This window comes from Podarcis muralis, chromosome 1 (assembly GCF_964188315.1).
Source record: "Podarcis muralis chromosome 1, rPodMur119.hap1.1, whole genome shotgun sequence".
In the NCBI taxonomy this organism is placed as follows: Eukaryota; Metazoa; Chordata; class Lepidosauria; order Squamata; family Lacertidae; genus Podarcis; species Podarcis muralis.
Window position 1 is genome coordinate 115450290 of NC_135655.1, and position 13513 is coordinate 115463802.

The following is a 13513-nucleotide window of genomic DNA, read 5'->3' on the forward strand; positions in this document are numbered from 1 at the left end:
AGTACTGAAAGTGCCTTCTACAGTGATAAAGTGCTCATCAATAATGCTTCTGCATTTATGCTTTCTGTTTCTATTTGATCCAAAGATGGTACTGTTTCAAGGATACTCATTTTAAATATTACATTGGAGCGTAAAGGAAAAAGCAGTCTCTTATGCGGGTTTGCCCGATAAGATGTTGCCGTCTTCACTAGATGCTCTAAGAAGCAATACCCTTATACCTGGACACAAAATCCCAACATTGTTGTGTCCTTTGTTTCTAAGCCGACACTGGGCAAGAACTTAATATGAAGTGCCCAGGGCTTACAATTTCAGAGTTTATGCTCGAGAACAAAGAAAAGAGGACCTAATTTTGGCACTAAGTCTGCATTTGAAAATGCCTTTCAGCCCAGTCAAATTTGTGACCCCACTTGGAAAGGACCTTCAGAATAACATAAGCAGTACAAGGCATCTTTTTTTTCTCTGAAAAGAGCAGTCTCTCCCCACAAAAAAACAACAACAGTGGCCTATTTTGTCGCACATAGAAAAGGGGCATTGGTTCAAGCCTGTCTGTGCTGGCAGCTTGCCACCCAGCTGCTGCTGTTGCTACACTTAATCCTCCTGTGTGAGAGAAATGTGTTCTCTCTATTTTTAGTAAGCGTTTCTGTGTGCTCCAGTTTGGTTGCTGTTAGGGCAGTTCATCAAGGTAAACCACAAACATGTGGCTTGATTTATTTATTTTCTCCTGTGTTTCTGGTCGGATGGAAAGGCCTTTAACTGTCTCTGTTCATTTGTCTAAACCTGACCCATGCAATGCAGAGCGGACCCTAATACTGCTCATTGCCTCTTTGCAATGTATCTCAGACGGATGCAGTCATGAAGAATATTCAGCTGGGAAGCTTATGGTGAATGTTTCTGTGATTGTATATTTTGAGATCGTATCGAGCAAGCACCTGTATCTCCAGATCAGCCTGTAGAAACTTAGTTCTGACAGAGCAACAGTCGAGAGCAGGTTTAAAGCGCATCTTGCTGTTTTGCCCTTAAAACACTTTTGAATACCATTTTGAAGTATGAGCAGAAAGCTTTCAGCTTATTCACAGAGAGTTTAAAAAAAAATACAGAAAGCTACTAGAATTGGGTGGTTTAAGGCAGAAGATTTGCAATCAAGGCTAAAATTTTGCCCTTGTGAACAGTGTAATATAAGCAACTGGATATGGATGGAAACCTTCCTTGCTGCCATTGCTCATCCCGTAGGAACTCCACAATATATAAAAATCAGCTTAATTTTGCTGAAGGAGAAGCTCCAATAATCCTGAAAGCCCCAGCATATAGCAAGAGAGTTTGGAAAAGCACATTAACTATACCAAACACTCTGCCTTTTCACACATTTACCTTTTTAGAACTGCAAAGTGCTTTTTTTCTGGGGGGACGCATACCCCTAAACATTTTGTGAATCTAAGTTTGGCCTCATTGAGGGGCAGTATTTCAATATGAGTAGGAAAATGAGAGTACCCCTAAACATATTTTTTTAAAGAAAAACACTGGAACTGCTCCAAATATGGCAAGAATGTACCCAAATATATATAAAAGTGTGGCTGCAGCTCCTACCCTCCGCAGAAAAACCAAACCAAACACCCTTGTAGAAATGTGTTGTCCCTAACCGAGTCTGTTTTGCCTCGTGGTGAATCGGGGGGAGGCAATTTGGAGAAGGAAGTTTGGAAAGTTGTAAAAAAATGAACCTTGGGGCTTGCTCCTAACAAACGGTTTCTGAGTCTTGCTGCCTACCTTCGTTGGACGATGGCAAAGCGAACCCTGCAGGAGGTGCTGTTGGTTTGCAAACGGTCCCAGACGCCGCCGCCGCCGCCGCCGCTGCGGAAAGCAAACCAACCCCCGCGACGCCTCTCCAACTCTGCGCGTCGTTTGCGCGCGCATCCCTCCCTCATCCTCAGCAGCTGGGCTCCAGAGCTGCGCAGAGAAGGGGCAGCTGCAAACTACTGCGCCATTATAAACCTTCCTCCTGTGAGGAACTTCCCGCTCTTTCCTGCGGGAGAATCAAGGATCTGAGGGAGGAGGCCTGCCTGCTGCTGCTGCAAAAACACGACTCGCCGTTGCCCTGACAGGCTACCCCAGGCACCCCCAACCTGCGGTCCTCCAGATGTTTTGGACTACAATTCCCATCATCCCTGACCACTGGTCCTGTTAGCTAGGGATCATGGGAGTTGTAGTCCCAAAACATCTGGAGGGCCGCAGGTTGGGGGTGCCTGGGCTACCCCGTGGGAGAAGCTGGGCCCTCGCGCTCTCCTCCTCCTCAAGCCAGCAGCACCCGAAGCCTCAGTCCTCGCCTCAGCCCGCGTAAATTTCGCCTGAAGCGATAGGTTTCGCGCGCAGGAGATTCCTGTTCCCACAGGTGTGCGCCCGCGGACACCCAGGAGCATAGCTGTCAACGTTTCCCCTTTTTAAAGGAAAATTCCCTTATTCCGAATAGGATTCCTCACAAGAAAAGGGAAAAGTTGACAGCTATGCTGAGGAGGCGCTTCTCTCCCGCCACTGACAGAACCGCTTGCTCTGAGGAGACTCGCTTCAGCCGGTCAAAGCCCGGCGTGGTGTGTTTTCACCACAAGAAACACACACTTATCCGGCTGTTTTTTAGCCTTGTAAAATAAAAGGCGCCTTGTCCCTCAGCCTTCGAAGGGATAATTGGGGGGGGGGAGGGGGGAGAAGGGGAATAATAAAAATAAAATAAACAAGCAATGGCTCATTACCACCACTACTTGGCATTTCCCCCCAGAGGAGGGCCGAGTTGCCCACTGCTGCTCTCCGGGGAGGCGGGTCAGATACTTAAGCAAGTGGAGAGGAAGGACGAGGCGGGGGAACGGAGTGAGCCAAAGGTGGCAGAAAAGACAAGGAGCCTGAAGAGCAACGCGTCCTTCCATTTGCTGCAAGCACGGCCCGGCGGCAATTGGAGCTCGCCTGGCGGCAGAAAGCAAGGAGAGTTGGCTGGCTGCTGCGCTTAGCGAGAAAAGAGCAGGGCCCGTTTATTAGCGCCTATGCGCAACCGTAGGTAGGTCTGCTCAGAGGTCATTCCCACGGAGTTCAGCGGGACTTACGCTCAGGGAAGCGCGTACGGGACTGCAGCCTGAGCCAACGACGACTGTCTCCCAGTCTTACTGGTGCCTCACGGGGGCTTACTTCTGAGTAGACCTGCATAGGACGGCGCTGCAAGGCTGCCGTCTCCTAGGGCATGCCAAGGCCCGAGGAGGAATCATAATTGGGATGGGGGGAGACCGGGATCTCTCGCAAACCCCGCCATTCCAGGTTTGCACCATCGAGTCTATGTCATTGATGATCCGAGATGACTGGGGGGGGGGGGGACGTGGGGTAGGGAAAAGTGTCCCCACGTGAAAAGCCTGGACCTGGAAGAGGGTCCGAGCCAGGCACACCAGGTTTGGGCACGCTATTCCCATAGCAATTTTACACACACCATCCTGCACTGAAGAGCTGCTGGAGAACGACCGGGGCTCCTGTGCACTTGCGCCCCGTCCAACTTCTGTGGATGGCGGCTAACGACTTGAAAACGGTTTGTGGATCGCAGCGTGCACAAACACTAAGCGGCGTTCAGTCATGTACTTGGCCGAGAAAATCGGGATGTGTGTGTGACCAGTTCCCAGTGGAATTGGGCTCTTGGGTGGAAACCCGCTTGATTCGTCTCTCTGCAGCACGGAGTAGGTGCGGACGCGGAGGGAGAGGGGGGAATGTGTCCGTGTGTTTGGTGCGTAATAGCGCGCGCGTTTCCATTCCGCAACTCTCCAGCTCAGTCTTAATAGGACGCTAAAGAAAAACCTAGGATGCCCTCTATAGCTCCTACATACGCTCAATGGGGCAACGAGAGAGTAGGGCTCCCTTTTGTGGGCCTGGATGTCCCCGGATTTCAGAGAGGTTCTGGGGGAGTCTATGACGGTTCCATCCCAGTCTGATGCTCTGTTTGATTTATAGAGGCTGGGGAGGGAGGGAGGAGGGCACCGGGAATCAGCCGACAGCTTCGAAATTTAGACGGCGAAGAAGCATAAATTATTACTAATTGAAAAGTAAATAAACAGGTGACTTTTCGGCTCAGATTCCCTCTTGGATCGTTACAATAAATATCCCCTAAGGAAGCTCTCTATTTATGTTGTCATTGATTAATTCCCGCTACCTCATTTGATTTCGATTTAGAACGATTTGATTCTAATTTAATTAGCATGTAATTTGGATGTACATAATTACTGTAATTATGACATTCAGGTAAGGCAGCTTTAGGCTGAAAGGCATTTTTTTTTAATAATTAAAAAAAATAAATGCCCCCCCCCCGCAAAGCAAAAAAGCCCTACTTTGTAGTAGGGTAATGGACAAGGACTTGGGGGCCCTGCTATCCAAGTAGTAATTAGCACATCTTGGAAACAGGCAGCGCGGGGAGACGGATATTAAACCGGCAGCAAGCGAGGCAAAAGCCCAAACTCATTGGGCTGCGCCGAGGGAGAGGATGGCGGCGGGGAGGCGGAGCCTGCGGTGCAAGCAGAGCAGCCACGTTTACATAGCTGACCGCACCACCAAAACGCCCGGGCCTCCCGCAGGCCTGCCCTTCTTCTTGGCTAGGCGGCGGGGGAATCAAAGGTTTCCGTCCGCTTGGCTTTTTCCAAATGGGCGAAGCGGGGTGAGGTGGGGGGGGGAGTGTGTGTGAGAGAGAGATAGAGCGAGGGGAAGAAGAAGAAAAGTCAGCCTCCTCCTCTGATCTTCCCAAGCTGCTCTCTCCTTCCTTGAGCCTTATATTTACAGTGCGCCGCATAGAGCTGCAAGTGGTTCTTGCGCCTCCTGCGCCGTCTAATGCAAGCTTCAAAGCCAGGAACGGGAAGTATTTGAACGGGGAAATGTAAACATTATTTTTTGGCGCAATGGGAAAGTTGGGGGGGACGGGACAGGAGGTCTGATCTCGAGCCAAGCAACCCTTTTCCACCACGTTACGGCGTTTCTCCAAAAAAACTCTCCCGTTTCCAAACTGTCTTACTCTGGTGGAATTAGCACCCCATTATTTGTGCCAGAGCGAAAGCGGATAGAAATGGCTTTAAGCACCAACGCCGCCAGGCTCCGAACTGCTCCTAAGGAGCGGCAGCAGCCGGAGGAACCGGAGTCACCATACCTAGGTGGTGGCGGCGGCGGCAAATACGGCCACTTTCCCTTAATCCGTAGCTTTTGCGCGCAAGGTCTGAAATCGATCGGCAACGCCACGATCTCAGGTCCTTGGCCAAATAAAAGGATGGAAGGAGCTTTTCAACCTCTCTGTTCTGCAAATAAAACGCACCGCTCGGCACGTGGCGCACGGAGGCGAAAGAGCCTTTGGCCACGCCGCGCTTGTACAAACCTAGTCCCGGTTGGGAAATGGCCTTAGCTGCAGCCATCGCGCGCCGGGGTCTTCAGAAACATGGGAAGACTCCTATCGATGCCCCTAATATATGGAATGCATAAAGATGAGAAGAAAAACGGAACAATGACTTGACTCCCAGAGTCAGAAAGATATTTTTTTCCTCCTCCTTTCGGTTTATGTACTATTATTAGTGTTCACAAATGCACGAATTCAATATAAGTGGCATCTGTTGAACATTCGGTCCTAGCTGCTTCGTTGTAGATAGATGTAGGAGGTGCCGGCTTGGCCAAAAAGGGAGAAAAAAAGTGGAGGTTTGTACCACAATTCTCTTACAGAGAATATAACACAAGGCGGTTTTCGGAATGAATCGGAAAGGAATCTCTCCCCCCCCCCCGACGAGCTCTAGATGGCGCCAAAGAGTCAGAAATTATCAGAATCCTTCCCTCCCACCGGTTCCTTCTCCTCCTCCTCCTCTTCTCCAAGGACTCAAAAGTGACTGTCAAACATAAAAGCAAATCAGAGTTTTCAGGGTTTTTTTTAATACGTTAAGAATGTTATTCCTTAAGGAAATTTGTAGCTAAATTATTCTCACTTAAAATAAACACTTAGTATACCAATTACCCAAATAGGCCGGATTTTTCTGCAGCATATTCCTCATCTGCTTTTTTTTTTTTTTTTTTTTTTTTTTTTTGAGCTCGGAAAAAGATTCTTGGGTGAATACAGATAACGGCTGCAAATAAATTAGAAGATAAACTTGCTGCGTGTATGGGTGGGTGGATATGAAAAATAATCAGCTGTCGCGGTTATACGAGGATGAGCACACACACATGCGCAAATATAAACTTCATAGAACAAAATTAAACAGAGAGGCATTTGATCAGAAAACCCCAAGGAGCATGCATGAAATAAGGGGCGAGATCCGGCTGAATAGGACAACAGATCGGCTTCAGATATCCTCCCTCCCTGGTAAGCAGAGCCCGATCCCTCCCCACTTCACTCTCTACCACCTAAAGCACAATCCTCCGCTGTTTTTGCTTAGCAGCAAGTCCTCCGCCTAGGGGAACAAGATTTTGGGTTGCAGCCCCGGAGGGTGCGCGTTGATGTGCCCGCCGATCTAAACCGCGTGGTGAAACCAGCCCTCTTTTGACTTGTGTGTGTCCCCCCCCCCCGGAAGTAACAATACCGGGGTGAGAGAAAGTACAAATAGTCGTTTGGGTGAACCTCACGCGTAAAGTGCCATCCAGTGAAAGCAGTTTTCTCTTCCCCCACAATCCCGCTCAGCCATAAACACACACACACACACCGCCCCAGCCTATATTCCCCTTCCTGGTGCCTTGTCTAGGCTCTCCAAATCCCCTTTTAAGAGGGCGGGGGTGTCTCTCCACTAAAACAAATGGAAAAGAGGGAGCGAGTTTGCCTCTGCTCTCATCCTTTCTTATGTGTGCGTAAACGCGCACACACAAACATATGGGACTGCGAAAACCTGAGAGTTCTAACAATGATCAGATTTGTTTCCGGTTATTGGATAAATATCCCCTTCCTCCGGGGGGTGGGGGGGGGAGAAAAAAAGTTAGCATTCCTTCTTATTCCCCTCTCGGCCAGGCTCTGAAGTTTTCCCCCTTCTCCGTTTCTGGGGAGTCTGTAAATGATGGACGTTTCCTGACCTCGAAGGGGCGAAAGGAATGCGAAGAGGTCCTTGATCACTGAGCTGAGAATTGTAACCCCGGCCTGGCAGAAAGTGGGACCTTTGATCTGGGTTTTACTTATTTTTTTATTTCTTTTTTATTACAGATCGCAAACAAAGCAGCTTGCTGCCCAACAACCCAGCCCAGGACGCATTCCTTAGGCAAGCCCAACACAACAACAGCACAACTGACCGGGGAGGGAGGGAAGCTGTATCCTGCCTAGCTCATAAAGCTTTCTGTTTACTTTGCCCCCTCCTCAAGCGTGTCCTCTGCCCCCCCCCCCCAGCTGCCGTTGTCTTCCCTCTCCTCCTTCCAAAAACCCCAATATAAACAACACAAATGCATTGTGGAGACTTGGGTCTGGGGCATGGAGAGATTCACACACTTAGCAAGCGCTTTCCTCCCCACCGCCCCCTCCAAATTAAGCTTGCCAGAGTGGGGAGAGAGGAACCCATTATCGACACCGCCCTGTGTCGGGCGAAACAAATAAAATAAATAAGAATCGTATTATTTACCACCGACACCGGTAGACAGATAAACAGCTCAAAGTGAAATTGCCCCTTTTCTGCAGATAAGCTTCTGGCAGCCCTTCTCAGCTTTGCATTGAAAGACTCCGGGTTCACAATACTGCTGGAGGAGACATTATAATCTAGCCCCGGTTTTCAGCGGCTGCATTTCAGCACAATTACCGAGGGAAGCTAAATACGAGCCCTGCTAGACACAACAGATGTTTTTATTCAGGGATTCTTTCGCCTACTTTTGCCAGCAAATCCAGCGGATAGGATAGGATCGGATCGGCTGGGTTGCTTGCATTTGCATGCCAAATTTCGTAAAATAAAAAGGGGCTTCACATATATTTTCGCCTTTCTTTCTGCAAACGTGCAATCTAAATTAACTTTCTCCCCTCCCCCCCCACCTCCCAATGTAACCTCTTTCTCTCTCTGCTCCTTCGCAGTCCCTCTCTTCCCCCTTAAAGTAGCGCAATTATCTCATTGGAACGATTTTCCCTTAAAAAAAAAAGAAAGATATCCTGCGACTGTTAAGTTGGTGGTCAGAAGACAAAAGGAGTGAAAATAATTTTCATTTCAATAATTGCCTTCTGGTCAATTTAACTGTGCCTTATTTTGAAAGAGCCCGTCTAAATGAGATTCCTGTCCCAAATGTGTTCCCAGGCCTTATCCCAGGCTTTAATTATTCCTGAGGTTTTTTCCACCCCCCTTTAGAATAAGACGCTGCACTGCGTAATCACAAAGAAGTCAGAGAGCATCCTTGAACCTTTTCAATAGCAGAGCCACTGATATTCAAATAACAGGCGAGGACCATTTGACTGCATGGGGGAGACATAAGCATTTCCAATTCACTATTTGCATAGATCAACTGTCTTTTGAAAAGGGAAAGGAGCCAGTTGTCTTCCCTAACATTAAAAAAAGGACCAGTTATCAAATCAAGTGCTTGGTTTGGGGGAAGCTTTTTAAAACGTTTACATTTTATCTCAGGTTGCCCTTAGCCGTTTGACATGCAAATTCGGCGCAGTTAATTTAGACAATTAAAAGGATCTTCAAGGGAAGCTTTGTCACCGAGAATATTCTGAGGGTTTTCCCCGCGGACCAGCTGAGATAAAGTTGGCCAGAACAAATGATGTCTAGGAGATTAATTAGATATTTGATAAGACATGAATCTCTAATAAGGGAATACAAGGCACAGGGGGCTGCTCTGTGCTCCAAGTCAAAATTAATAACATTTAACAAGATTTTCATTTAGGCATGAAATGTCTTTTCCGGAGTATTGACTCTAGCTATTTATTCCCTCGGGGCTGCCTTCCTCTCTAACCTGAGCAACCTTGTTGGACGCGTTGCAGGCTTTTTAAGACAGTAAGTACTTGCTCGGCCCAAGGTTTATCTTTAAACTCCTTATAAGAGGCAATTCATTTATGAAAATCTCCCAAGATCGGATATGGGGTTTGAAGATGGGTCTCTCATTTCTTTCTGGGGAGGCGATGTCTATCATTTAAACAGCAAATAAGTCGCTTTAACAAGTTGGGTTTTCACACACTGGGCTGCTGCGCCAGGCGCCCTAGGATCGCAGCCCATCCAAATCAACGGGCGGTTTTTGTCGCTGACATTTCAATAGGATACGAACAGCAATCCTAAATAAGGGGACCTGGTTTATTCAGATTATCTATTGTCCTTGAGGGGTTCTGGCTGACACCAGATCCTTAGTATTCATAGCATTCAGCATTTTCATTCGAGCTGAACACATGGAACTCACAACCCGGAAGCGTGTTTACCCGAAGGAAATCCTATGGAATTCAATGGGCCCCTCATGCCTTAGTTAGTGTGTATAGAATTGAAAGCCTAATCCGATCCCATGTACCTGGAGATAAAACGATCTAAGTAAGAGGAAGGCAGATCGCAATGCAAAGTCCTTTGGCTGAGGCAGGGGGCGGGGTGGAAATGAAACCCCAGAGCGCATTGTTCAGAGTTCTTTAATAATACCAAAATGAAAATATTATGCCAAGTGTCGTCGTCCCCCCCCCCAATACAGATAAACGCATTTAATTCCTTTAAACAACCTTAACTTACTGGTGTGAGTGAAATGTTAACTCAACATGTTAAATATCTCTTACATATATACTGACCTCCACAAAGTGCATCAGAAATAATAATAATAATCATAATAATTTCTTTTTTAAAAAAAAAAACCTCCCCTGAATTTCAGGAATTACCCCCTCCCAAAAAAAAAAAAAAAATCCCTATTAGAATTGACATTTACAAGGGGAAAAGAGAGAACGCGATCCTTTGTGTGTGTGTGTGTTTTGAAACCCTATTTATACATTTGTTTGATGATACAGAGATAAACTGTCTCAACCGTTTTCCAGTTTGATTTCTCACCTTAAGCCTCTGTGTGTGTCTGTGTGTCTGAGTGTGTGTGTAAAGGACGATTTCTCCTTTTCCAATATTTAAATAGAAAAAGCGTCGTGGTTGATTGCTTTGTCGATTACGACTTGCTTTAGTCTGCAGTAGGTTTATACGTATAGCTATATTATAATAATCCACTCCAAAAGGGCTGCGTGGTGGGGTCCTGGGTGGCGGGTTGTTGCTTCGTTTGCTTCATGGTTTGGTTTTTGTTTTTGCCCCCCTTTAAATTTTGCTTGGTTTAGTCTGATTTCTCCCCCCCCCCTTTTTTTTTTCGGAGAGGGGAGCCTGCGCGTGATCTCCAGCCGCTTCTATTGCTGTTCGCCAGGAAGATAAGGTCGTGGTTTATTGTTTACTGAATGGTTGTTTTGTCTGCGTCTCTGCCCTTTCCGGCCGGGTTCAAGTCTCTCCAACAACAGTCTTTTTATATATACTGTATATATAAAAAAAGGTCTAAAAAGCGCGCCCTCTGCTTCACCTTTTTCGCCCACTCCCACCCCTTCTCTCCCCCCCCCCCTTTCGAAAGCTCCTGGAAAAGTGGAGCCAAAGTGGCGGTGCTGCTGCTGCTGCTGTTTCTGGGGTTGCCTTTGGCGTCCCCCTCCCCTCCCTTCCCGCGCGCGCCGCTTCGTCTCCTCGCGCGCTCTCTCCTCCGGCCTCTTCCTCGGCGCGTCCGTGTCCCGCCAAAACTTCTCCCGCCAAAACCTGTCCCGCCAAAACTTCTCCCGCCGCCGCCGCCGCCGCCGCCCTCCCTCAGCCCCTACTACGAGTCGTTGGGCCCCGCTGTGGAGTCCTTGCCCCGCGCCTCGTGCAGGATGAGGTCGGGCGACTCGGAGCGCGGCGTCTCCAGGTTGCTGGCGTCCGTGTCGCTGTCGCTGCCCTTTTTGCCCCCTCCTCCGCCGTTGTGCGTCTTAATGTGTTTGCTGAGGTGGTCGCTGCGCATGAAGCGCTTGTTGCAGACCGGGCAGGCGAAGCGCTTCTCGCCCGTGTGAGTCCGCAGGTGCCTCTGCAGCTCGTCGGAGCGCGTGAAGCGCTTGCCGCAGAAGAGCCAGTTGCAGACGAAGGGCCGCTCGCCCGTGTGCCAGCGCAGGTGCGCCTTGAGGTGCGACGTCTTGCCGTACACCTTCCCGCAGCCGGGGATGTGGCAGCTGTGCAGGCCCTTGCGCCTCAGGCTCGCCCCCGCCGGCCCCAGACGCTCGGCCTCCTGGCAGTTGGGGCAGTCGCAGGTGGCCCTGCCCGAGTAGCGCCGGGCGGAGCGCGCCGAGCCTCCCCCAGCTGCCGCGGCCGCCGCGGCGCCGGAAATCATGGCGCTGGCGGCCGCCACCGCGGCGCTGGAGTCCGTGTACGAGGGGAGCACGGGCTTGAAGCCCTCCTGCGTGAGCAGGTGCTGGCTAGTGGAGAGCAGGTGCGACGCCGCCGTCGAGCCCAGGCCCGTGGAGCTGAAGGCCGAGTGCGTGAGGGAGCTGAAGTCGGCCGGGTTGTAGGTGCCCAGCTGCGAGTGCAGGGAGGCCTGCGGGGCGCCCGAGTGCAGCGGGCTCTGCAGGCCGCCGGCCGGGTTCTGCACCTCCAGCCACGAGCCCGGGTTGGTGTGCACGTCCCACCACGACGACGCCGCGCCGTTGGCCACCTCGCCCGCCGCCAGCGTCGAGTGGAAGCCGGACTTGTACCACGACTCGTAAGGGTGCGCCATGCCCACGCGAGGGTACAGGCTGTCGGCCGCCGAGCTGTGCACTTTGGAGATGAAGGCCGACTGCCCGCCGGCCTCCTGAGGGGAAACTCCCGCCGCGGCCGCCGCGTTGGAGAAGAGGCCGCTGTAGTCGCTGCTGAAGGCCGACGAGGTGGGCGACGTGGAGGCCAGGCAGAAGGCGCTGTTGGCCGTGCCGCTGCCGCTGGCCAGCCCGCTCGAGCCGCGGCTGGTGGCCACCGTGAAGCCGGACAGGCTGGAGCCCAGGTTGCAGCTGGAGGTGGAGCGCTTCCACGGGTGGAAGCTGCCCTTGGCGAAGGCGCTCGACTCCGGCAAGGTGGTCAGCGGGCTGGTGTTGCCGATCTTGTTGCAGGTGGCGGCCAGCATGGCCAAAGGCGTGGTCCCGAAGCGTGGCTCTTCCTGTGGAGGGGAGGGAGACACAAAAACCAGCCCGTCAGCCTCTCGCGCCCAAGCCCCGGATCCGCCGCCGCCGCCGCCGCGGGGGAAGGCGCGCGCAACAGGCCCCGAAAGCCACGGCCACGGCGTCCTGGCGAAAAGTTCCGCGCAATTTACTCGACCTTTAAAACAAAACGAAACCAATCAGACTCCCCGGCCATCGCATCCCGCCTAGCTGGGGTTATTATTGGTGCCGATCTTATAATTTGGACGTGCTTTTCACCGCCATCCAGCAGCAGGAAACGGTGGGACCGATGTTTTTAAACGACAAGGGTCCAGGGAGCAGCCAAGACAGAAGCAGAAAGAAAACCACACTTAAAAGAAAGAAAGAACGGAAATAAATAGCGCATCTTTTTTTAAAAAAAGATGGAAGTCGATGCATTTTTCTCATCTCCTCCCGTCCCCCCCCCTTTGTGGCGGTGGTGGGTCAAACAAATCGGCCTTAATGGCAAAGATCCCGAGAGCAAAAACTATGCGCTCTCCAAAAGGTCTAAAACTAGGCTGCAGAGAAACCTCGATATGGGTTACGAACCGGGAAAACCTGAGCAGCCTACGTGGGGGAATCGCGCAGAAATTTTAGGAAAACATGGCAGGGCTGCAAATCAGATCGGCGAGCAAAAACGAGCTGCTTCTTTACAGCAACTGGAATCGAAAGAAGGCAAGCTTTATTTTACCTTTACGCTCGTACCCCCTTTCTCCCGTCGTGCAACCCGCAAACTGCTCGCTGCTGCAACAGCAACAGTTTTAAGGTTCGCCCATAAAAAAAAAAGAAAAGACAACGAAAGCCGAGGTCCTCAAGCCCGGAAGCGCCTCCCGACTTACCCCAAGTATAGACGTAGCCATAGCCAAGTCTCCCGGCTGGGCGGCGGGATCCGAAGGGGGGCTCTGCCTCGCGCGAGCGTCCTCGGCGCTCCCCGCTGTATTTCCCCCACTTGCGCTAAGTACACTCCTGTCTCTGGACGGCTAAACTCAGCCTAAGTGCGGGGAGCGCCTGCTTTGAAGTACCGCTGGCTGAGACTCTCGCCCAATGAGGGTGGAGAAAGAGCGAGCAGGAGTTGCTCCGCAGCCAATCAGGGAACTTGGAGATGTAAGAGCCAGGGCTCTGGGCGCGTGCCAGTCAAAGGCAGAAGGTGCGGGCGGGCTCAAGGCATTGGGGGGGGCGCGTTTAAGAAATCGCACCAGCGTGCTTTGGGGGGGTCTTTTAAAAGCATTATATCGCAATTAACTTTTTTTAAAAATAAAATAAAATAAAAATAAATAAAGCCTAGGTTTAAACATCGTCAAGGTTGTGACAGAAAAGAACATGATGACACTTCCTCTCCCATTTCGGGGGTAGGGGCGTAAAGGGCAGCGAAGAATGGGAGAATGCAAACTGCTTTTTTTTCTTTCCAATTCAGACCTC

The 13513-nt window shown here is 50.6% G+C and overlaps 1 protein-coding gene across 2 annotated transcripts; it reads right to left on the bottom strand.

Annotated features, from left to right (window-relative positions):
• Positions 1 to 9132: 9132 nt before the first annotated feature.
• SP9 (Sp9 transcription factor) lies at positions 9133 to 13190 on the bottom strand. 2 transcript variants are annotated; one of them, XM_028749373.2, is made up of 2 exons: positions 12934 to 13067; positions 9133 to 12075 (listed from the first exon to the last, which is right to left on the bottom strand). In XM_028749373.2, the coding sequence occupies exons 1-2, from the start codon at positions 12952 to 12954 to the stop codon at positions 10735 to 10737; spliced, it is 1362 nt and encodes a 453-aa protein (XP_028605206.1). In that variant the 5' UTR covers positions 12955 to 13067; the 3' UTR covers positions 9133 to 10734. The 2 variants fall into 2 exon arrangements, 1 of the variants encoding a protein (XP_028605206.1); XR_013390348.1 differs by lacking the exon at positions 9133 to 12075 and adding an exon at positions 12090 to 12233 and having other exon boundaries at positions 12934 to 13190.
• Positions 13191 to 13513: the final 323 nt, after the last annotated feature.